The sequence below is a fragment of the Macrotis lagotis genome, chromosome 2 (genome assembly GCF_037893015.1).
Source record: "Macrotis lagotis isolate mMagLag1 chromosome 2, bilby.v1.9.chrom.fasta, whole genome shotgun sequence".
NCBI classification, from domain to species: Eukaryota; Metazoa; Chordata; class Mammalia; order Peramelemorphia; family Peramelidae; genus Macrotis; species Macrotis lagotis.
In genome coordinates, this window is record NC_133659.1 from 102,783,786 (window position 1) to 102,807,621 (window position 23,836).

At 39.0% G+C, this 23,836-nt stretch overlaps 1 protein-coding gene and 1 long non-coding RNA gene across 3 annotated transcripts in view; one reads left to right on the top strand and one right to left on the bottom strand.

Moving 5' to 3' along the window:
* Positions 1-23,836, top strand: part of LOC141512999 (uncharacterized) — a 29,617-nt gene that overhangs the window by 1,962 nt on the left and 3,819 nt on the right. The window contains exons 3-4 of the long non-coding RNA XR_012475658.1: positions 5,139-5,238; positions 15,009-15,082. This is a non-coding gene — a long non-coding RNA (uncharacterized LOC141512999). The remainder of the gene's footprint in view (positions 1-5,138; positions 5,239-15,008; positions 15,083-23,836) is intronic.
* CHIT1 (chitinase 1) lies at positions 978-22,716 on the bottom strand. Of its 2 annotated transcripts, XM_074222410.1 has the most exons (11): positions 22,396-22,716; positions 21,910-21,939; positions 19,126-19,327; positions 15,943-15,999; positions 14,142-14,307; positions 12,979-13,103; positions 12,535-12,658; positions 10,813-10,998; positions 10,145-10,258; positions 7,338-7,464; positions 978-1,450 (listed from the first exon to the last, which is right to left on the bottom strand). In XM_074222410.1, the coding sequence occupies exons 1-11, from the start codon at positions 22,418-22,420 to the stop codon at positions 1,236-1,238; spliced, it is 1,371 nt and encodes a 456-aa protein (XP_074078511.1). In that variant the 5' UTR covers positions 22,421-22,716; the 3' UTR covers positions 978-1,235. The 2 variants fall into 2 exon arrangements, with proteins under 2 accessions (XP_074078511.1, XP_074078512.1); XM_074222411.1 differs by lacking the exon at positions 19,126-19,327.

Genomic DNA, 23,836 nt, shown 5'->3' on the forward strand with positions numbered 1-23,836 from the left:
AGATGTGGTATAATTGGGGAAGTTCTGGTCCTCTTTCCCATCCCCTTACCCCTACCCTCCGTCACAATACTCTCTGTTCCCATGAAGAAATGGGAACATGCTAGTGGTGGGTGAGGTTCCAGCAAGAGGTGGCAAAGAACTGGATTCCTCCCTTGTGATGTGGGTAATATCAATTTATCCACTGTCCTAGTCTTGGCCAAGCTGATATATGTCTGCCTCAGGGGTCTTACTCTGTGTGTGTGTGTATGTTTATCTATGTATGGGTATGTCTGTGGGTGTGTAAGAGGTAGCAAATGAGAGTGGGGTATTGGAGAAACATGTTCAGTTATCCTGCCCCTCTATTATCCCTCTGAGGAAAAGTTCTGAAACCTCTGGAAGCCAAGGGAATGGAAATTTATAGCAACAGTCTCCTTAAATCATGTAGTTGCTCTCTCCTGCCCAGATCCATGATAACTACAGGAATATAGGAATATACAGGAATGCAGGAATATCACAGTTCCTAAGGACTTGGCCCTCACATAATAGAGAGGTTTAAAAATTGGGACCCTTCCCTTGTTCCCTCTCCATACCCTACCCCAAGCCCCTTCCTCCAGACCTCAACTTGGGTACAGAGGTTCAAGAGTATAAGAACCTTAGCAGGCCTGCAAGCCAAAGAGATGCCTGGCTCCAATTTCCCCAGGACCTGGTGGAAGGAAATGGTGACAAGGCACAGGACAGGTTCAGTGGAAGATGCATCACAGGCAGCTTGCCAATGCCAACTGCTCCCCCCACACATGGAACATCACGTCTGTGTGAGGTTTTGTAACCTCGCCCTCTCTATCAGTGGTACCAATTGGTGGCACCTGGGGAAAAGTCCATTTATTCTCCTGGTTACAGCTATTAAAGTTAAGTTGAATTCCAGTTGAATTCAGACCTTCAATGAAAGATGGATCAAAGAAACAAAAGGAACAGTTTTTAGCTTCATTTTTCTCCCATTATAGAACAATGGGCTACAATTTATTGTAAATAAAGAGACAGAAGACTTAGGAACCTAAAGCACCAATCTGGGGATAATAAGGGGAAAAAAATGAAAAGTCTATAATACAACCTTGAACACCTGAATCCCCCTGCTCACCATAGAGCTGAATTGAGACAGAGCAAAGTCTTAGGATGGTAGCAGGGTGGTCGGTTGGAATAAGCACCAAGAATGATTCTCCAAGATTGGCAGAGGAATCAGCCCCAATGGAATGAGCTTCTTAAGGCCAATCACAGCATGTGCAAGACTCCTTAAACACCAGGCCTTCCAAGCAGAAGAATTTGAATGTCTGCTTCTCTATACAGCTATAAAAGGTGTTACTTTCCTGAGGGTTGGAGTAGAACCCATTCCCCTTGTCCTGGCAGAAGGTGTTTTCTCCTGGAGTGGGTTTGGAGGTCTGGGTTGGAGTGGGACTCTCATTTGATGATGAAATGCCTGGGAAGAGAATGAAACAATCATCCCCAATGTCTTCAAATACTGGATATGGGTATGACCTTTGGAGAACTACCACCCATGAGAGATAATAACAGACATACTGTACGTCAGAGAAAGGTGAGCTGCCCCAGTCACTTAGAATACCCAACTAACCAGAACAGGCAGGGGTCTGTGATGGATTTGTGGTCCTTGAATTGTTTTACTATATTTGGTTTCTCTGATATTCTTCACCTGTGGGGGGAAAAAACTGGCTTTCCTGTATTTTTAGCTAAAAATCTGTCAAGCTGATTTATTAACATGCAAGAATTCTTACTTGGAAAAGCATTCAGTAAAGATTTCCTTGATAAGTGGTATTCTTTCTGATGCAAACAATGTCTACTTACATTTTATAAAACAATCATGAAACAGAAGATGAATTTCCACAAGATAAAATAAAGCACATTTAGGTTTGGGATTTTTGATCTTTAAAAAAGAAAAATCATGCTGTTAATTCTAGTGCCACACTTTTGGAGATGAACTATTATCCTGAAAAGCTAAAGGGTTCTCTCTTTTAGTTAGATCCAAGGTCGGGAAAAAAAAGTTACCATCCTTAACTTAGTCCATGGTAAGTAAGGGACACTTCAATTAGTTAATGATGGGATATTTCCTCTATCAAATTTCTGGTTTATTCTTTAAAAGCAATAAAGCCTGTTTTCAGTAGCTTTCTTGAGATTGTTTCAGAGTTTACAAAATGAAGGAAAATTAAGAATGCTATCACAAAGACATTGCTATAATATTAATTCTTACTATTTTATAATGTGATTGAGACCTTAGAATATATGTTTCTGAATTAGCCCATTTTGTAAAGAGCACATTTTAAACTCATTAATTCATTAATTCCTCAATCTCGTTTTGTATCTGCTCCTTTTCGGGGCAGCTAGGTGGTGATTAAAGCACCAATCCTGGAGTCAGGAAGACTCATCTTCCTGAGTTCAAATCTGGCACCATACTGTGGGACTCTGAGCAAGTCATTTAGCCCTGTTTGCCTCAGTTTCCTCATCTGTAAAATGAGCTGGAGAAGGAAATAGAAAACCACTCCAGTATCTTTGCAAAGAAAACCCCAAATGGAGTCATAAAGAATAAGCCATGACTGAAATGACTGAACAACAGCAAATCAGAAATAGGATACATTATTCTACTTGATGCTTTATAAAGATGGAGATATACGTTAGTATAGTATAGTAAACACAGCAAAACAGTCAAATGAAGAAAACTATTCTAGATATTGTAACATTATTCCTGGTTGCATGATTGGGTTAAGACATTGCCTTGAATATGAGACAGGCTATATTGGTTGGGGTTATAGAATTCTATGCAACAGATAGAGGCAGAAGAAGTCTAATCTCTAGTCATCTTATCCCTCCAATCACTCAATATCCCAAAGAATAGCCAATAGTTATCAAGGTTGGGATAATTGTCTGGGAGCAAAAGGTAATTCACTTTAAGGACAATTGGGACTTAAATAAACTGACCAGTAGCCAGTCTGATGCCTTCAGTCATATCTATTTTTTTAAGGTTGTTTTTTTTTTTTTTTGGCAAGGCAAATGGGGTTAAGTGGCTTGCCCAAAGCCACACAGCTAGGTAATAATTATTAAGTGTCTGAGGCCAGATTTGAACCCAGGTATTCCTGACTCCAGGGCTGGTGCTTTATCCACTGTGCCACCTAGCTGCCCCATATCTATTTTTTTAGGCTTTTTTGCAAGGCAATGGGTTAAGTGGCTTGTCCAAGGCCACACAGCTAGGTAATTATTAAGTGTCTAAGGCCGGATTTGAACTCAGGTCCTCCTGACTCCAGGGCCAGTGTTCTGTCCACTGCGCCACTTAGCTACCCCTAGACATTTCTATTTAAAAAGTGAATGCGTGTCCTAAATCTAAATACTGATTATTCCAAAACAGCTATAATTCATCTGAAGATAAAGAGTATCATGTATTACAAGTCCATCATCATCTCTAATTTTCATGTAGACGGCTAATGGATAATTGGAAAGGCCAGTAAGTTCAACAATTTCTAATTCCTTGCTAAATACCTGGCACTATTTCAAGAGCACTTATGATATGACTAGACTTTCTCAGGGGATTGATCTCCCACACATTATGGACGACTATTTAATCACCCATGCATCTTCCTGAGGGTCCTAGTCAAGACCTATAAATCAAGACTCAGACTCCTGGAGGCAGGCATTGAATAGGCACTGCGAATGCTGTTGTTCTAGGCTGAGGACCTTCCATATACTAAACAACCATGAATCAGAGGGGACTCTTGATTTATCAATTAGACTGTCAGGTCAATATAGATGAACAAGACCACTAATATGGCCTACAGTTGGTCATTCAAGAAATCCTGGAATTTAGTATGTGATCTGTTCCATTGCAGCCTCTCAGCCTGTTGGACAATTTCACTCAATAATGAGGAAAAAAAAGACTTCTTATGTGCTTACTTGCCATAGAAATGCTGTAGTGCTCTACTAAAGCCACCTGGAGTTGATTTGATTCATAAGAACTGTGGCTTATTTGGGCTCAAATTCCAGATCTTGAAGTATATCTCACATTGAGAATGCAACACTGATCTCATCCCAGACAAAGCAATGACATCTTTCTTATCTCTCCTTGGATATAAGGACACCCAGAAACTAAGGAGAGCTCTAAGTTATAGAAATTCAATAATTTTTCCCTTGGAGAAAAAGAATATTGGGAAGCAACAGGTAATTAAAGAAAGGACCATTTTAAAAGTTATCCTGAGTGAATCAGTTTCCATCATCTATGATCCTCCCTAACTTCAGATTATGTCATAAGATAGCCATGACGGTACCACTCAAATAGTCAGTACCAGGAACCACTATTGTATCTGTTTCCTAACAAACTATTATTATATGATTATAAAGAATAGCATGGTCATCAATAGCAACAACTTATATGCCAATTAGTAGTTTCATAAACTTGAATGTGCACCTATCAAATCTCTCTAAAGAACACATTCAAGGTCAGATTGTAGTAACAGTAACAGTAAAAGTCCTCAAAATAGCAAGGGATGCTAGCAGCTCCAAAACCTAGAGGATATTAGACCTCCCATTGCCACCCATATCTTTCCCTACTTCCTCCACAAAGGTAATCACCAGGTCTAGCTACATGGCATTACTTATAATCTTTCTGTCCTGGAGGTGGTAGTTACTACCTGGATGTTTGCCTTAGAGCAATGTTTGTCCTAGAGCAGCAAAGCCTTCTCTTTGAGAAGGGGAGGAGGTTACTAAAACTATTACCCTTATCTTCCATTGTAGCAAAGATTCTTCTATAGTTATATACACAAACTCAGATTTGAAGGCCTTGTCTTTCAGCAATAGTTTTAGTGCTCAACAGGATTTGATTACAGAACATTTCAGTAGTTTGCAACCACTTCAAAGTCTATTTTAGCAACAAAATAAGCATAAATGCTAATCTAAACAAATATACTATAGCAAAATATATTTACATATATACTGTAGGTAAAAGATATGTTACTATAACAATATATAGTATATTCATAATTTTAACCATCATTTGAATAGAATCAAACTATATGATCACAATAAAAAGGACCTATTGATCAGTAAATTAGTCATACCCATTCTTTTTTGGTAAAGAGACTGAAATAATGTATTATTTCCTTTTCCAGTTTATTTTACAGATGAGGAATTTGAGAGAAATCGGATTAAGTCACTTGCCCAGGGTCACATGGAAAGTAAATGTCTGAGGATGAATCTGAACTAGGAAAGGTGAGTCTTCCTGATTCTAGGACCAGTACTCTATACACTAGGATCACCTAGCTTCCCTTCCTTCTTTTAGTCTGTTCAAAGTAAACAAAAGAAATTAACAAAGGATATCCCTGATACCTAATCAATAGTTTGAATCTCTAAAAGGAACTAGGTGACTACTTAGTTTTGATTTGAAATACATATAGACATCCTATTTTGATATAGGAGCAGCTAGATGGTTCAGTGGAAAGAATTCTTGGTCTCATCTTACTGAGTTCAAATCTGGCAGCAGACACTAGCTGTGTGATCCTGGTAAGTTTCCTCAGCTGTAAAGTGAATCTGGAAAGGAAATGGCAAACCACTTTAATATCTTTGCCAAGAAGACCCCAAATGGGTCAGAGAGTCAGAAATGAATGAAATTACTAAACCACAATAACAACAACAAATCTTGATTATAAACTGTGAGCTCCTAGAGAGCAAGAACTGTGGTTTGTTGCTGATGCTTTATATTGTTTTTGTCTTTCTTCGTATCCCCAACACTTAGCACAATGGCTGGTATGAAGTACTAAATCAATCAATTAACATTTATTAGACTCTGCTGTTTACATCCGTTCTCTCATCTGTAAAATGAACTGAAGAAGGAAATGTCAAACCACTCCAGAATCCTTGCCAAGAAAACCCCAAATAGGGTCACGAAGAGTGGGATATAACTGAACCAATTGAACGATAACAATGTGCTAAGGCTTGGAGAAACATAAAGAGGCAAAAGACAGTCCCATGCAAACAAATATATAGAAACAAGTTATATACAAGACAAACAGGAAGGAATTAAGAGAAGAGAAGAATTAAGAGGGGTTGGGAAAGGTTTTCTGTAAAAGATAAGATTTAAGGAAGCTAGGGAAGTCAGGAGACTGAGGTGAGGAGAGGAAACACACAGGTATGTGGGCCAACTGAGAAAATGTCCAAAGCTGAGAGATGGGTAGTGTTGTTTGTGGAACAGCCAGGAGGCCAATGTCACTGAAGAGTACACTGTAGGGAGCAAGCTCTAAGGGCATTGGAAAGGTAGGAGGGGGCTAGGTTAGGAAGGGCTTTGAATGACGAACAGACCATTTTGTATTTGATCTTGGAGGCCATAGGGAGCCACTGGAGTTTATTGAGTAGGGGTGTGGGGGGGTTATGGGGGGAAGGTGGAAACATGTTGAAATCTGCACTTTAGGAAAATCAGTTTGATGGCTAAAGGGAGCATTGGATTTGTAATGGACTGGAATTGGAAGAAATCCAAGGCAGGCAGACTCAACATCAGTCTATTGCAATAATTCAAGTATGAGGTAAGGGGGCCTGCATTAAAGGACTAGCAGTGTCAGAGGAGAAAGGTATATTGGAGAGCTCTTGAAAAGTCAAAATAAATGCATAGTGACTGAATGGCTGGTATCTGATCTTAGGGAGTCAAGAAATGTTAAGAACACTTGTCCAAAGCCACTGTTGCAACATTTGGTCTTAATATTTTATAACACAACTGAGGCTTTAGGGGAAAGGAATAAACCTTTACAGAACATCTATTCTGGGTTGTTATGGGGATCAAATTAGATATTTGTAAAGTGCAAATATCTAATTTGTACAAATATCTAATTTGATCCCCATAACAACCCTGAGAGGTAAGTGCTATTATTGAACTCATTTTACAATTGAGGACACTGGGATTAAGTGACTTGCCTTGGGTCACACAGCTAGTAAGCATCTGAAATTGGATTTGAACTCAAGTCTTCCAGACTCCAGGTCCAGAGGTCTAGCCACTGTGCATCAACTGCCTTGTAGCTAAATTTCCATAACAACCTTCTGGGCTGAACAACCTTCAATACCTTTTGGGGTGAAACCACTAGGTTGACTATGCAGGTTCCCATGGAAGATAAAAAAGAAATGGGACAGTCACTTCTGATGCAAAGAAGGCAGAGAAAAAATAAGGCAAGTGGAGCTTTTATAAAAGTGAATTTCAACAAGTTTTTCAATCAATTAGTTGGAGGAGATGAGATTTGGAGAATCAGTCTTAAGAAAAAAAAACAATTCTCCAAAAGGATAGAAAAGTCTGAGATTCAGGGGAGGCCTTGTATCATTTTACTCACCCAACTCTTTCTTCAGGGTCTGGATAAGTGGATATGGTCCTTGGTTGCAGAAGGTCCCCTTGAAGTCATCCATATCTATAGACCAGACCATGGCCCCACCTAGACCCTTCTGCTTCAGATATCTAACCTAGTAGGGGGAAGAGAGGGAAAGATTATGGGCAGACATATCAAAGGTCACTTAGGCCAGGGGAGGACATGCTGAAAAACTTGAGTGGAAGGAATCTTTTAAAATCACAGTTTCACCATCTGGAAAGCAGCTGTCTTTCAAAGGTAGCCAGCTTATGAAAGAAGCTACATTTATTAGCTTTTGTGGTCTGATAAACTTTATTTCGCATTGATTCAGTTTTTTCACCTCTGAAATGAGAGGATTGAACTAGACCAAGGATTCTAAACATTTTTGGATGTTACAGAAACCTTTGGCAGTCTGGTCATTGCTAGAGAATCTATATTTATTAGCTTTATGGTCTGATAAACTTCACCTCCCATTACCTCAGTTTTTCTTTTCTAAAATGAGAGGATTGTACTAGTCCAAAGGTTCTAAACTTTTTGGGATGTCATGGAGATCTTTGGCAGTCTGGTGAATCCAACAGAAACCTTTCTCAGAATGCAAAATAAAAATACATAGGATTACAAAGGAAATCAATTATGCTGAAATTCAGTTATCAAAATGTTTGATAAAACAAATTCATGGACTGACTAGTTAAGAAATAGATGATCTCTAAGGTTTCTTCCAATTTTGGCATTCCTAGATTCTGAGATATTATTTAATAACTCTGTAGAGCTTGAGTTTCTAGCTTCTTCCAGATTCTGATCCTTCCCTAGACTCGTAGATGCAGAGAATATTAGGATTGGAAGGATATTTGTAGCTCTTCTTGACCTTTGTCTTGTGTGACTGCTACAATCCACCTTCCAATTTGAGATGCAACTGATTATTAATTTTTTGTCATGGAAGTGGTGTGGTACCTTGAAATCACTTATTTACTTATTGTATTCTAAAATTTCCATTGAAACCTCTACTTGGGTAAATTCCCTTCCTAAGAAACATGGATTGAGTGTATTATGTTGAGTTGATAGTTTCCTCTTAAGAATGCAAAACTACTTTTTCCTCTTTCCTAAGTTTTGTGGAAAAGCCTTACTGAGTACGCTCTGTCCCATTTCCTCCTACTCAACCCTTTAGGTCATCTTTAGATAATTGGGAAAAACTATCCTGCACAAGCCTCCCATACAGATAAAGATTACTTGTGTCTAAGGCTACTGAGATGTTAAATGTATCCCAAGGAAGAGTTTCCAAGGAAGACCAATCATGAGTTCAGAAAGACTATTCATGAGCTCAGCTGCCTTTACCTTGAACAATCAGCACTCTCCAAATCTTGAGGATGTAGGGGAGGACAAAATAAAACATTTAATGATTAAACTGTTGTATCACCAAGCTGAAAGAAGATTCACAGCTGCCTGCCTTCCATAAATGGGAGAGCTGAAAATATAGGAAAATTCCTTAGGTGCCCAGGAGTAACATTGGAAGCAGTCACATTCCAGCCCTTTACTCCATTTATCCTGGAACCAAAGTTACCTCTGGTAGAGCCTTTAATACATTTCACTTGAATATTTGTGTAAACTATTCATTGGGTTAAACTTTCACTTATTAATTGCTTGATGGTAATGGATACCATATAATCATCCTTTTAGAGACTATTTACTGATAATTTTGGGGAATGACCAGGAGAGATCAATGACCTCTTCAGTCTCCAAAATTCTCCCTATAAATGAAGACAAAGGTGCCTCTAATAGATATCAAGGGTTTGAGGGGATTAGGAGAACAAATTGTTAATTTGTGCACCACACTGATTCCATCTTGTGATTCAATTCTTGACCTAGCTCAGTTCCCTTTCTATTCAGTCATGTGACTAGCTAAAATCCTGTCCTATGACAAAACTTAATTTAATTATATGAATTGAAAGAAAACCTTATTGCACTGTTTGAATCAGTTTGGGAACCTGGACTACCTCTCCATGCTGTTTTAAGACCTTTAACTAAGACCCTAGGTTATGCTGATCAGAAACCCAGTACAATCCAATGACTAATGCAAGGAATTTTCTCACAATCAATTCAAGTGTCTTATCTGAAAACTGGGCTCATACTGATCAATTAGTTATTATATCTATATTCCTTTGATTGCTAGCCATCACTTGGAAGAAGTGGAACACTTCTTTTTCTGAATTTAGGTAATTTCATCTATTCATTCTCTCCCTCCTAATTTGGAAAGTCCTTAATCTTTCCTCCAATTAAAAAAATCAGATTTTTTACTATTGTTTTGTTTCATTTTAATTAATTGATCTTATTTTATTAATTGTTCTGAATGTATAAAAGTTTCTCTTTCCCTGTATTTGGGGTCCAAACCTTAACTGGGGAATCTGAATCTGCTTTGTTAGGCAATTGGCATGCATTGCTTAATTAAGTTGATATACTCAGAAAATCAAACCTTTTTTTTCCCTCAGTCATTTCATCTTTCACTCACCACAGATTTACTCTAACCCATTCATTTTGTAGAAGAGGAAACTATGACAAAATATATTTTACAGGGGACTTCATTTGTACAGTTATTGTGGAACCAGACAGTAGTTGATGGTTGTTCCAAAGGATAAATGTAGAAAGTTTCAATCCCACCTCCCAGCAGCTGTTTCTTTTATAAAATGCAATTTGAAAAAAAAAAGGTTTATAAATCATCACTATTCTAATTTTTTCAATGTATAGAATGCACTGAGAGTCTTGATTTAAAGATTACGTAGAAGATCCTATAGGATACTCACCTTGGCTCTGAAGCTCTCCACATTATCAAAGCCTATCCACTGGTTGCCTTGGATAGCATAAGGCGCCTTTTGTTCTTCTATCATGTGGAAAGTAGCATCTGTCAACGTACATACCTAGAGAAACAGGTGACAAGCATAGATGGGATGAGATAGGCAAAGAGAAGGGGAGGGGGGAAGGGGCAGTATGGCATTCTTTGGCTCATCCTCTTCTCTCCTCACCAGCACTCTGTAAGTGTCAAACTAATTCTAGATATCAGCTGTGGTGTAGCAGTAGTAGACTAAAATGGGAAGTTCTCAGTTTGGATCATCCTGAAGAGTCTAAGACAGTTCTTAAGTAGCATGGAATGTTTCTAAATAGAATGGAATTGGGCCAATAAAAATTCCAGAACCTCCAATGGAGCTAAAATCATTTCTGGTTTCCTCTGGAAGCAGACTTGAACCTCAGAATGAGGCAACATAGTATAAAGACAATAATGGGCACCATTTGCCTGGTTTTCAACATACTCATCCAGGGGCTTGGGGTGAAGGAAAAAAATAAAAAATAACATGTCTATATATTTAACTATTTACAAATGAACAGGGTCTTGGGGAGAAGAATCTCTATTCCCATTTGTACAGATACTCAACCCCAACCCTACCTCTCAACCTTGGAGTGCTGGTTATCCTACCTCATAGAAAGCCAAGAAGCCTCCCTCTTTTGTGAAGGAGCCAGGAATCCCAGCCCCAGAAGTTGGGGCCCCTACTCCTGTGTCTGAAAGGGAGGAAAGGGTAAAACTCCGTCCATAGGTGGGCATGCCCAAGATTACTTTATTTGATGGGGCCCCCTTCTTCAGCCAATAGTTCACAGCAAAATCCTAGGAGCCAGAATAGTTAGAGTTAAAACATGGGAAGTAGAGAAACAAGGATTCCCCCCAAACCAAACTCTGATGGATTCCTGTGAAGCTGATAAAACAATTCTTTAAACAATGCTTTGAAGTCCTCTTTTTCTCTACCCCACCCCATCTTCTTTTAAATGCCTTAATCTATTTGAACTTTTTCTTAGTCTCCAACTTGGTGGAGTGGAAAGAATTCCGGATTTGGGAGTCTGAGGAAAGATTTTGAATCCTCGGAGGCATGATGGTATAGCAAGTAGAGTGTTAACTTTCATATCAGGAAAACCTGTGTTCAAATTACAGTTCATACACTTACTAACTGAATGACCCTATATTGGTCAAATGAAGGGGTTGGCCTCATTGAGGTCTAAAACAATGATGCTCATTCTATTGTTTATTGTGTACATGACCTTAAAGAGGTCTCTTTGACTCACTGAAGCTCTATTTTTTTAATCTGTTGGAGAAAGATGTATTCTATGACCACTCTATCTGGGACTTTCTATCTTCCTCATTTCGTTCACTTGTTTCCTGACCTTTCCCTCTGCATAAGACCCTCTTATCTTCTCTAGCCAATGTCCTCTCCTCTGTGTAAACTTAACTTTAACCTTTCTAAGTCTAGTCTTTCTAGTATAAGATGGGATGTTCCTAGTTTGGATCATCCTGAAGAGTCTAGGAAAGCTCTTGAGTAGCATAGAATATTTCTAAATGGAATGGAATTGGGACAATAAAGTTTCCAGAACCCTGAATGGAACTAAAACCATTTCTGGTTTCATCTGGGAGCATAGAATAAAGAAAAGTATGGTATACAGCCTTTCTAAGCTAACTCTGTTGGAACAAGGAACTGTTGCACTGTGTCTCCTTAGCATCAGCTTTGGGTAGCATTTTTCACTTTATTCATTGGTACTTGTGTCTGATATCAAAGGAATGTTTCCCTTCTCCATCAGACTGGAAGCTCCCTGAGGACAGGGACATTGTTTTCTTTTTCTGATTGGGAGATTCAGCTGAGTAGAAACTATTTTACCTCCCTCAGAGTATCTCTCCAGGGTTCTCCATAGGATGGGTATACTGAAGGAAAGTTTTAGAGGAATTAACGATAAATTAAAGAGAGGACTGTGTGTGTGTGTGTGTGTGTGTGTGTGTGTGCGTTGTATATCAAGGGCTACTAACCCAGAAGAGAGAGTAAAATTAAACTAAGTAAAAACAGCTCAATTTCATATTATTTTTAAAGAGAAAAACAATTGACTTCTAAAATTAAAAATCTGGAGTGAATACAGGATCATTTAGGATTTTGCACTATGACTTACTGACCAGCTTCCACTTTCTCTGACACCTGAGAGAACCTGAAATTTCTATCTATGCCCCTGAGTGGCATCACCCAAGAAGCCCCAAACTCCTAAAGGCCTTACTCCCAGAAGTCCTAACCCTATCAACTCTCCCAGTAACTGCTGGGCTATCCTTTGGTCCTCTCAAACAATCCCAGGGGACACTGAGACTTTGCCCCAGGCTCCAGTCACTTACAACATTAGCCTCAGCTGCTTCTCCTTTCTCGGACTGTCTCCTATACAAGGGGCTGTTGTGACCAGTAGTTCTTTCCCAAGTGCCATGAATGTCATAGGTCATGAGATTGATGAAATCTAGAGCCCTGTGGATATCATGGAAAGAGGGAAGTGTGAAAGGTTGGAGTCTCTCCAATAGGTAATGACAACTAAGAAAGCAAAGGTCTAACAGAATGGCTGCCATATCTGTGAACTTGTGGTAGAACATCAGGATGTTGTTTGTTGACCTGAAGAAGGAGCTATCTTTTTCTGGGGGCAAAATGACCTTTAAGGTTCACAAAAAGTGATGCCCGTGATCGCCCTTCCCCTCTCCCTTGTAGAGGATGGTCCTGTTTCTAGGGACTTAATCCCTCAGGAACAAAGTACATAGTAGAGATTCCTTCCACCCCATGGGTCCTAGACTCACTGGGAGATTTTCTGGACCTCATAGCCTCGATCCAAGTGATAACGACCTGCAGGAACTGCCGCACTCAGAAGGAGCCGATTCTTCCCTGACTTCTGACTCTCTTCGATGAAGGCATTGTGCAGATTCTGGGGAGGTAACTTGGGGTCAAATCATACAAAAATCCATGTGATATAATAATACTTACCTCCCCTCCATTCTGGGTGTAAATGAAGGTCTGGTGAGGAGCAGGAAGGATCACTTCATCTGTGACCCTATTAGCCATTTTTTACCCTCTCGAAAGAGGGGAAATTTATACTCTGATTCCCCCCACCCCCACCAACTTAGGTGATTTCAATGATGTAGGAAACTTGCTCAAAGAAATTCCTTTACACCAATGTAGAGCAACACTAGATATGCAAATTATAGCTTTACAGAATAGCCTCTGCAACTAAGAAATTAAGTGACTTGCCTATCATCTCTAGGATCAAATATAAAATGCTCTGTTTGGCATTCAAAGTCTTTTATAATTTGTCCTCTTCCTATATTTCCAGTCTTCTTACACCTTATTGCACACACACACACATACACACACACACACACAAACACAATCTGGAATTCAGCAGAACCACTGGCCTCCTTGCTGTTCCTCAAACCAAACACTTCATCTCTTGATTCTGAGAATTGTCCCTGGTCTTTTTCCACTCCCAAAATGCTCTGCCTCCTTATATCTACTTTCTGCCTTTATTGACTTCCTTCAAGTCCCAGATAAAATCCTACCTAGTCTAGTATCAGACATATAATAGATGTTTAATAAATATTTAATGATCATTGACTGTCTGCCCAAAGTCACACAGCCAGTATATGTCAAAATCAGAATTTGAACCCAGAACCTCTTGGTTTTCCAATCATCACACCCCTCTGCTTTCCTTTTTGACAGCAAAATATCTGAAAGTAGGAGATGACCTATAAATGGGATGCATGGTAAAGTTCTGTCCAGAAGGGTGGCTTAGAGCCTGGAGTTCTGATCTAGCACCTTGGTGAGGCCATTGGCACTGGACCAATCTCTGATCTCCTTGGGGTATTTCATGGTGCCTGTACCAACCAGGGTGAACTCTTTCCCATTTTTCCACCATAGCTGGAAAATCAGATGGCTGCTGTCTGCCCACCCTCTTACCCAACCATACCTCCACCAGAGCCGTGAATCTCTCCTTGTCTATAGCGGGACTATCCCGGCTGCCTGGGTACTCCCAGTCAAGGTCAAAGCCATCAAAATTATATTGACGCAGGAAGCTAATGACTGACTGGATAAAAATCTGGAGGGTTTCAGGCCTAGCCACCATGTCTGTGAACCTGCAAGGAATCCAGGAGACGGAATGAGAATGGGTGTGGATGTTCTGTATCATTCATTACTACTTGAGTGACCCTAAGCATGTCACTTCATCTCCCCAGGCCTCAGTTTCATTGCATATAAAAGGAGGGGGTTGGAGTAGATGGCCTCCAGGACTCTTCCTACCCTAAATCTACAATCTATGTTAGGATTATAGGATTTTAACACTCACCTAGTCCTACTTTGCTAAAAAGGAAACAGACTAGGGAAAAAGATGGGGATGGATTTGTCTAGGGTGAGACAGGTAATAAATGAGAGAACTTGGATCTCAATCCTTTCTGCTAGGGAGCGTGACCACTCAAATTTCAAGGCAGGTCCCTATAGCTTTACATCTACCACCTCCTTGAATGGAAAGGGAAGAAAGACAGAAGTCACCAGCTCCTCTCTCCCTGTCCTATACCCTATCTCCTTATCTTGCTAACACATAGAGCACCCTTAGTCCCCAAAGTCCCGTCAATATTCTCAATATCCTTTTAGAATCCTTCAATCCTGGCCATTTATTCAGTTAGCTGAGAAAAGTCATTCTTCCCTTAGAGGGAGCTGACTGCCACCTCCTGGCATGGGGAATTTAAAAAGGAAAGGAATTCCAGATCTAAGATGAAAAGGAGTCATTGTATCACAGACTTGAAACTCGAAGGATTCTTAAAAGTCTCTCCTTTTACAGATGAGGAAAATGGGATTCCTAGGTCCTCAGGCTCCAGAACAGATGAATAAGGTAAAGACCTGGAGAACTCACAGGTACCTTGTGCTCTACTTCCCTGCTACATTTCTAGGATTACTGTAGTCCCTAAATTTTTTTCTCTCTTGCAGCTTTAGGCATTACTTTGAAGTTAATTCATCCCCATTGCAGTTAGAAGACTCCTTCATTTTGATCCTGGATGTAGCAGTTCTGATCTATCTAAATGGGCAAGCCATTTTTATCTTAGTGAGCCTCAGTTTCCTAATCTGAAAAATTATAATATTAGCTGTCTTGCCTGCCTCATGGGGCTGTTATTAGGATCAAATGAAATATAAGAAGTAAAAGCACTTTTTTTTCTTTCTTTTTTTCTTTTTCTTTAGTTTTTGCAAGGCAAATGGGGTTAAGTGGCTTGCCCAAGTCCACACAGCTAGGTAATTATTAAATGTCTGAGACGAGATTTGAACTCAGGTACTCCTGACTCCAGGGCCGGTGCTCTATCCACTGCACCACCTAGCCACCCCCTGTGAAAGCACTTTTTAAAGAAATTAGGAGGGACTATTCTAGCCCTGGTCCCATTCTACTCACACCTAGAGGTGAGAAGGACCCTCTCCTCATCCTGGCGATACACTTAAGTCTTCTTAAACCAGAGATAGGGCTGGATTCTTTGCTTCCTTGCACTTAAATAAACATTATTTCTGTCCCTTTCCCTATACTTCTATACTATTCACAATGCCTTCTCCTTTTCTTAAACTTCCATCGTTGCTAAGTGGGGTGACTGAAAGTTTGGAAGAAGGTTTTGCCTTCAACCTCCTTTCTACCACAACTCAATAGGGCTTTGCTTCTCTTCCTCCTGAACCCCTAGATTAGGCTTTCCCACCTAACTCATCCTACTAAAGGATCTCACAGGCTCTTGACTCACTTTTTAGTTCCAAAATTCCAGCCTCCAACAGCCAGCAGGATTTTCAGACTGGGATTCCTGAGAAAAGACGAGAGCAATTAAAAGAGATTAGGACAGCCTTTCTCAAATATATTGGTCTAAAAACCCCTTTATATGCTTAAAATTATTGAGGGCCCCAGAAAAATAGATTAAATAAAAAGGAAAAACTCATATGCATAAAGATATTTATAGCAGCTCTCTTTCTGAGTCAAAGACTTGGAAATTTAGGAATATCCATTAATTGAAGAATGCCTGAATAACCTGTGGTATAGGATTATGATGGAAAACTATTGTACCATAAGAAATGATGAGCTCAATGACTTCAGAAAAACCTGGGAAGACTTATAATGAACTGAAGCAAAGCAAAATAAAGTAAATAGAATAGAACATTGTACACAATAACAATAATATTGTAATGATTGATCAACTGCGATTATTCTTATCAATACAATGATCCATGTCAATTCTAAAGGACTTAGAGTGAAAAATGCTATCTACCTCCAGAGAAAGAACTGATGAACTCTGAGAGCAGATTAAAGTACAATTTTTTTTCACTTTATTTTTCTTGCTTTTCTTGCAACTTAATTCATGTGACTTCATATGCATTATGAATACTACATTGTTTGTCCTCTCAATCGATGAAGGACAGGTATAAGGGAGAGAGAATATGAAACTCAAAAATGAATGTTAAATTTAAAAAACAATTAAAAAGTTAAAACGAAGGGAATGTCCTCTTGGGTTCGAAAACAAAATTGCATAATTGAAATGGGGGAGACCCAACTTATCAGACATTGATATAAAAAACCCAAACCAACCTGACTAAAGATTTCATATGGGTTGCAATTTGATGTGGCAAACCAAAAAGAGACTTCATCTACATCCCTGCTTAACCTACTTTAAGAAGGTTTTTATGAGCAAAATGACTTGTAACATTTCAGAATGGAATATCTAGGGTTCCAGACCTCCTAAGATCACACCTGAGATACCGTGTCTAGTTATGATCAAACATCAAGGCACTGACCACTAGAGCCTGTGTGGATGAGGACAACTAGTGAAAATCAAATTATATCATGCAAATATCCATTGTTGAAATAGGCAACATTTCTTCTAGAAACTAGGTGACTCAGCGAGTACATAATTGGTATATGTCTTCTGTAACCCTTCTTAATTTCCATTTTTAATTTTTTCCTATTTATCCTGTATATAACTAGTTTTGTATATATCAGTTTGCATGTGATCTTTCCCATTAGACTGTCAACTCCTTGAGGGCAGTGAATATTTTTTGCCTCTTTTTGGTATCCTTAGCACAGTGACTAGTAAATAATAGGGACTTAATTCTTTATTGAATTGAATGAAATGAAATTATAAGGTGGGGGGGTTGAATAGGAGGAAGATTCCAATTCATTTTGGGAGGCTGTGCTTTCTTGGAAATGGATCCGTGTCATCACTTGAAAGTCCTAAATTCAAGCCTCAGATGGTACATTTTTATTTAAAAGTGATATGGTCTAGTAGAAGATGTATTTAGGATCAAAAGTTTGTGGCTGTTCAGTTGTTTCCAACTTTTCATGACCCCATTTGGGGTTTACTTGGTAAAAGAATAGCTCATTTTAAAGATGAGGAAACTGAGTCAAACAGTACATATCTGAGGTTGGATTTGAACTTAGGGAAGATGAATCTTCCTAACTATATATCCAGTATGCTATTCACTGGGCCAGAAGATAAGGGTTCAAATTCTAGTTTTGCTACTCACTAGCTTTGTGACCTTGAATCACTTCTCACCGTCAGAAATTACTCATCTATAAAAATGAGGATCTTGGACTGAATGACCTCTTCTAGTTCTAAATCTTGTAAGTGCACATCAAAAATTATTTTTAAAAAACTTAAAGAATGGCATTCTTGTTTGGAGACCCTGAGGGAACCAAATACTGTAAAGTGGGTGCCAGAGCTAGGGAGAATCTAGATTTGAAGTACTTTTGATAAAGCTCTGCTCCATATGTCAGGCACTGTATAGTCTAAGGTAGATGGAATTTGATTATGTACCTGTCATCTTACTCCTTATATTTTTGTAACTTGTATTTCCTTATTTCAGTAGGATTAAAACTTACAAAAAAGACACAGTGGGCTGGACCATATGTCACAAGTGGGAAGATAATTAAGCGATTGGTATGAACTGATGCTGAGCAAAATTAGTAGAATCAAGAGAACAATATTCACAATGACAACAATGTAATTAAATGATCACTAGAAGGAAGTTCAACTCTCAGTAATTGAAAAACCAATGAAGGTCCCGGAGAAGAGATAATGAAATGTATCTCCGCTTTCATAGTGAGTGGGAGAGTATGATAGGAAAGAATATTCACATCCACTATTACGTACTCACTGATTCTAAATTGGATTTTGTTGCTAATTGTTTTTCTTTGTCATATGGCAGGCAAGAGGAAGAGTTGGTGAAATGATCTTGATGTAAAGACAAAAAGGCCTCAATAAAATGTTGTGGATTTGTTTTTTAAGTGAAGAAAGAAAAACTCCCTCTGACACTTGCTAGATGTATGTTTTTGGATATTGTTTAGTTCCTCTGAGCCTCAGTTTCTACATCTGCAAAATAGGGATAATCACAGCCATTAGTATCTCCTTACATGACTGTTATAAGGAATTAGTCTTCATATAAATATATATATATATGTGTGTGTGTGTGTATGTGTCTACTATACATGTAAATAAAAATATAAATAACTTTATAAATTACATTGTTAGTAATTATTTTATTATTATATTATATTTTTATACTATATTATGTTTTCTGATATGTGTTATTAATTATTAAGGTTTCCTGGGCCATTTCTAAATTTAAATGCTCAGATGGCAAGATTTGCAAGACCTAAGGCCTGAAGCTGGGTCTTTTTCAGGAGCTCTGAGATGAGAGCAGACGGAAGCTGCTTATATTTTTGTAACTTGTATTTCCTTATTTCAGTAGGATATTAGACTGTCAACTCCTTGAGGGCAGGACCCCAGGAGCTAGTCTAGGATTAACACTTTAGGTATTGAGATAGGTATGTGCATGTACATTTCTTGGGGTAACACAATAAAGGATATCTGTCTTGGTTTCCTTGCTCTTTGAGGCTTTGGCTCTGTCCCCCCATCCTCCTTTTTCTTTCTGTGACTCACTTGCTTTTCAGACTGTTCAAATCCTTGTAAAACTGCACATCCTTTGGGTCAAATGTGGTGAGCTGGTGATTCTTCATGTCAGCAAAGGCATAGATGAGGTGAGTGCAAAGGAAAGGATCCACATCCTTGGGGAGGAAGGCTGCTTGGCCAGCTCTATACTGGGACCAGTTGGTGAAGTAGCAGACCAGTTTAGCAGCAGCGACTGGGATGGGAATAGATGGAAGATTCAATAAAAGTGAGCAAAACTATCATTGCCCCAAGGAGTCAATTGCCTCCTGGATCCACAGAGTAAGCCCATAAAGGGGATTCCTGACTCTGAAGGGAGTCAATATTATTAACTACACCCAGTAGTTATAGGGTATAGGGGGAAATCAGTGAACGTGGATACAGATCCTCTCTTTGACTCTTACTGGCTGTGTGACTCTGTTCAAGTCATTTCAATCTCTCTTGGATTCAGTTTTCTTCATAAAATGGGGTTACCACTTTACAGGGCTTTATTTTTAAAAGTACCTTGTAAACTATAAAGCAACAGAAATAAGAGCTGCTGATGCTGCTACACAACACCAAAGGGAAAGTCAAAAAAAGAAATGAAAATTTGGAAGAGGAGTGCCCCAGGGTTTAGATTTATGTTTTATTCTTTTTTCTAAATGATTTCCTTTCAAATCAGTATTTTACAGAGTACCAGTTTATGAACACTTAGATGGTTAATAAAATAATTTATTTTTCTAAGAAGGAAGGGGGGGAAAGCACTTATTAAGCATCTACTGAATACCAGACACTGTGATAAGAACTTTTTCAAATACTATCTCATTTGATTCTCACAACCTTGTGAAGTAGGTCTTATGATGAACCCCATTTAACAGCTGATGAAACAGACAGATGGAGGCTAAGTGACTTATCCAGGGTCACACAGTAAGAGTGTAAGGTCCAATTTGAAGTGGGATCTTCCTGACTGATGACTCAGAACTCTATATACTGTCTCATTTAGAAGGCTTATTCCTGGAGTCCAGAACCAGAAGAAACTAAGTTCATATTTCTATATGGATTTATATTTTTCAAAGATGTTTTTTCACAACCCTTGATGTAGGTTTAGTATTCCCATTTTACAGATGAAGAAACTTTTTTTTATGACTTGACCCAGGTCACATAGTCTATCAGGAGTAGTTTGTGTCCTTATTCAATCATTTCAGTCACATTCAGTTATTCAGGACTGCATTTGGGCTTTATTTTGGCAAAGAGACTGGAGTGGTTGACTATTTCCTTCTTCAATTTATTTTATAAATGAGGAAACTGAGGCAAGCAGGGTTAAATGACTTGCCCAGGGTGACCCAGGTTGTAATATCTGAGATCATATTTGCACTCAAGTCTTCTTGACTCCAGACCCAACCCTCTATCCACTGCATCACCTGCTCTAGGACTGGGTAGCACTGGGTAGCACTGGAATTCAAATTGACTATAAACCCTTCAGCCATGTGCTATCACATAGTGACAATCAATACATCAATTCTAAAGTATGTATTGGTGCTTGCTAAACTTCAGATATTATGTGATGATCCTTGTACCAGGAAAGAGAGAAACAGCCCCTGTCCTCAAGGAACTCATAGTCCAATTCAAATATCCAGATAAATGGACTAGGAGATGGGAGACCTGGGCCCCAGTCTGTTTTCCCAAAGGCCAAGGCTATTGATCAAGTTGTCCAGTTCAGGGAATAGTTATTGGGCCAGTTTGGTTGGAAAGCAAACTGTACATAGAGTACAGAAAGAAAAGTTATATGAAATAAATGCAGGAAGTTAGAATGTAAGTTCCTGGAGGGCAGGGAATAATTTTCTTTTTTGTCCTTGTTTCTTTGAGTTGAGACCTGCCTGGCATATACAGAACAATATCAATTGTTTAAATGAACTGAGTAGAATTGAAATATCTCTGAGCATGGAGTCATATCACCCCTCCACTAATTATCAGAGGCTCATCCATCCTCCTGCCCTTGCCCCAAGATGAGAGCTGTCTTTTGGCCAAGGTGGATAATTTGCAGTTCTTTAAGAGTAGGGACAGGGAAGCTAGGTGGTATAATGCATAGAGCACTAGGATTGCAATCAGGAAAATCATCTTCATAAGTTTAAATCTGGTCTCAGACACTTACTAGCCATATGACTGTGGGCAAGTCACTTCACCCTGTTTGCCTCAGTTTTCTCATCTGTCAAATAAGCTGGAGAAAGAAATGTCAAATCATTCCAGTATTTTTGCCAAGAATACCCTATATGGGATCATAGGGAATCAGACAGTACTAAAAAAAAATGACAAGAACAACACCAAGAGTAAGGAGAAAGGGAATTGGAGCAGGAGAAATGAAATGTTGAAACCATCAGCAGGGATTATGGAAAAAAAAGCCTTAACCAGAATTCAAGGTTCAGTGACAATTGAACCACTTATATTGCTTTGTAGCTCGTCTCTGAGCTGGCTACTAAGTCCATTTCCTTCCCTCTTCTGGGTGAAGAAACAGCATCATCTGGAACAGGCTGTGGATTACTAATTCAGTCTCTTTTTGCCTCTGTTCTCTCCTTTACATAATAAGGAATCATCCTTCATTCCCCTCCCAAGCTAGCTGAGAAACTGAGTAAGATCACAAAGACAGACAAAGTGGATCGAGCTCTTTGGAGAGAAGTTTCTGTTGAAATCTGTTTAAGGAATTGTCTTTGACTTTTTGGTTATATTATTGAGGTGGTATTAGAGATTTCAGGGAAGGGGGACAGAAATCAAATGTTTTGTCCAGGGAAATTGTTTACTTACTGCAGTGAAGCAACAGCAGAAGAATCAAACCTAAAAAAATATGATGAGAAAGAAAATGAATAAGAGAATGGAGAGATAGATAGATAGATAGATAGATAGAGAGAGAGAGAGAGAGAGAGAGAGAGAGAGATGAGGGACTGCAGGAAAGACCCCCTAGATGTCAGAAAATTTGGGCTTAAATAGTCGTACAACTTATCACCTGTGTGATCTTGAACATTGACTCTCCAAGTTTCCCCATCTATAAAATGAGGGAATTGGTCTTTAAAGGTCTCACTCAAGCCACAGAGTACAAGTGATAGAAGAAACATTTGAACATAGATTCTAGAGTTATATTGTGCCATGATGGTTCTTCCAGCAGGAACAACAACCAGAAAGAATGCATTATGAGCAGCCCTTTAATTAGCAGTAAATTTCCTCTCTCTTTCTCAGTTTGACTTTACCCCCACTAACCCCTTAGGCTTCCTGCTCACCTCAATACTGACTCACCTGTCCATATTGTTCTTCTTCCCATAATGGCAGTTCAAGATCTGGCTTAAGCCCCTCTCTGCTGGTGATTTCTATCCTTCTCTCAAGTCCTGTTTCCTTTTATTAGTATCTGTGCCTTCCTGGCCCAGGTATGCTGAAATCAGAAAGACTAGAAGTAAGATGAAAAGTGGAGGGGGCCAGAAGTTAATTGGCAGGGATTGGGCAAAGCTTTAACACAATGGCCTTTAGCAATCTTCACTTCTCCAGAGCAATTAAAGAATGCAAGCTGAGCCACCACTAATGCCAGCAGTGGTTGGTATTGCCAAATAGATTATATGTGGTGAAGGGGTAGTAGTAAGAGAAGAATAGTTTCTAAAGAGTCTGCTAAATAAGAGTGACTCCACTGTGTATGTGTATTTTCTCTTGGCTCAAATAATGGGGAGCAGAAGATAATTGGGGGTGTCAGGAAATATGAATTCTTTTCCCAAATCAACTCCTTGGGGAAATAATTTCATTTCTGTGTCCCTTTATTTCCTCTTCTGGAAAAGAAAAGGAAGAAGGTGTTCTGGGTAATTTCAACAGTTCCTTGCAGCTTTAAAATTTTATGAGTTTGATTATGAAAGGAGCCATGGTGCTTATTAGCAATCCAAGAGGTGATTACTCTTTGAGGCAACAGAAGCCGAAGAGGGAAGAATTTGCTAGGGCTGGGGTTTTAACCTTTTTTATGTGTTGTCATGAACCCCCTTGGTGGACTGATGAAAGCTACAGAACCCTTTTTCAGAATCATACTTCAAAATGCATAAACTAAAATGCAGAGTATTATAAATTCAACTAATTCTATTCAAATAGAGTTGTCCAAAAATCCAGATCCCAGATCCCAGAGTAAGGACCCTGGTGTTAGAGTAGCATTTTGGAGAGCAGCATCCTCATTCAAACTGACTGTAAATAAAACAGAGTGAGGGGGCAGCTAGGTGGTGCAGTGGATAGAGCACAGGCCCTGGAGTCAGGAGTACCTGAGTTCAAATCTGACCTCAAACACTTAATAATTGCCTGGCTGTGTGGCCTTGGGCAATTCCCTTAACCCTATTGCCTTAAATAAATAAATTTTTTTTAAAAAAGAGTGAAATTAACTCAGAGTTAGGTGATGCATTGACATAGAATCTCCTTATTCTCTATGTTGACACACTATCCCCTTACTCTCTACATTGCTATAGCATCTCCTTACTCTCAACTCTCTACAATGACAATAGCATCTACTTACTCTCTGCGTGATCATGGGAAAGCTCTCCAAACTCTCTGTATTTCTTATCTGCAAAAGAATATAATAATTGTTCTAACTTCAAATTTTGAAGATTAGATAAGATAATATTTATAAAAATGGTTTGCAATACCCAAAGGGACTTCTTATTCTCAATCATTTCAACCTCTCAAACAGCTCTCCCCATGGCATGTGGACCAGGGG

Bases quoted from the DNA above. Each gene is read 5' to 3' on its own strand.
- CHIT1 (XM_074222410.1), bottom strand. From the start codon at position 22,420: ATGGGAAGAAGAACAATATGGACAG. The intron at 12,659-12,978 runs GTGAGTCTAGGA...TGATATCCACAG, and splicing joins GAGGTCCAGAAAATCTCCCA to GGCTCTAGATTTCATCAATC. The intron at 7,465-10,144 runs GTGAGTATCCTA...TCCCCCTACTAG, and splicing joins TGGAGAGCTTCAGAGCCAAG to GTTAGATATCTGAAGCAGAA.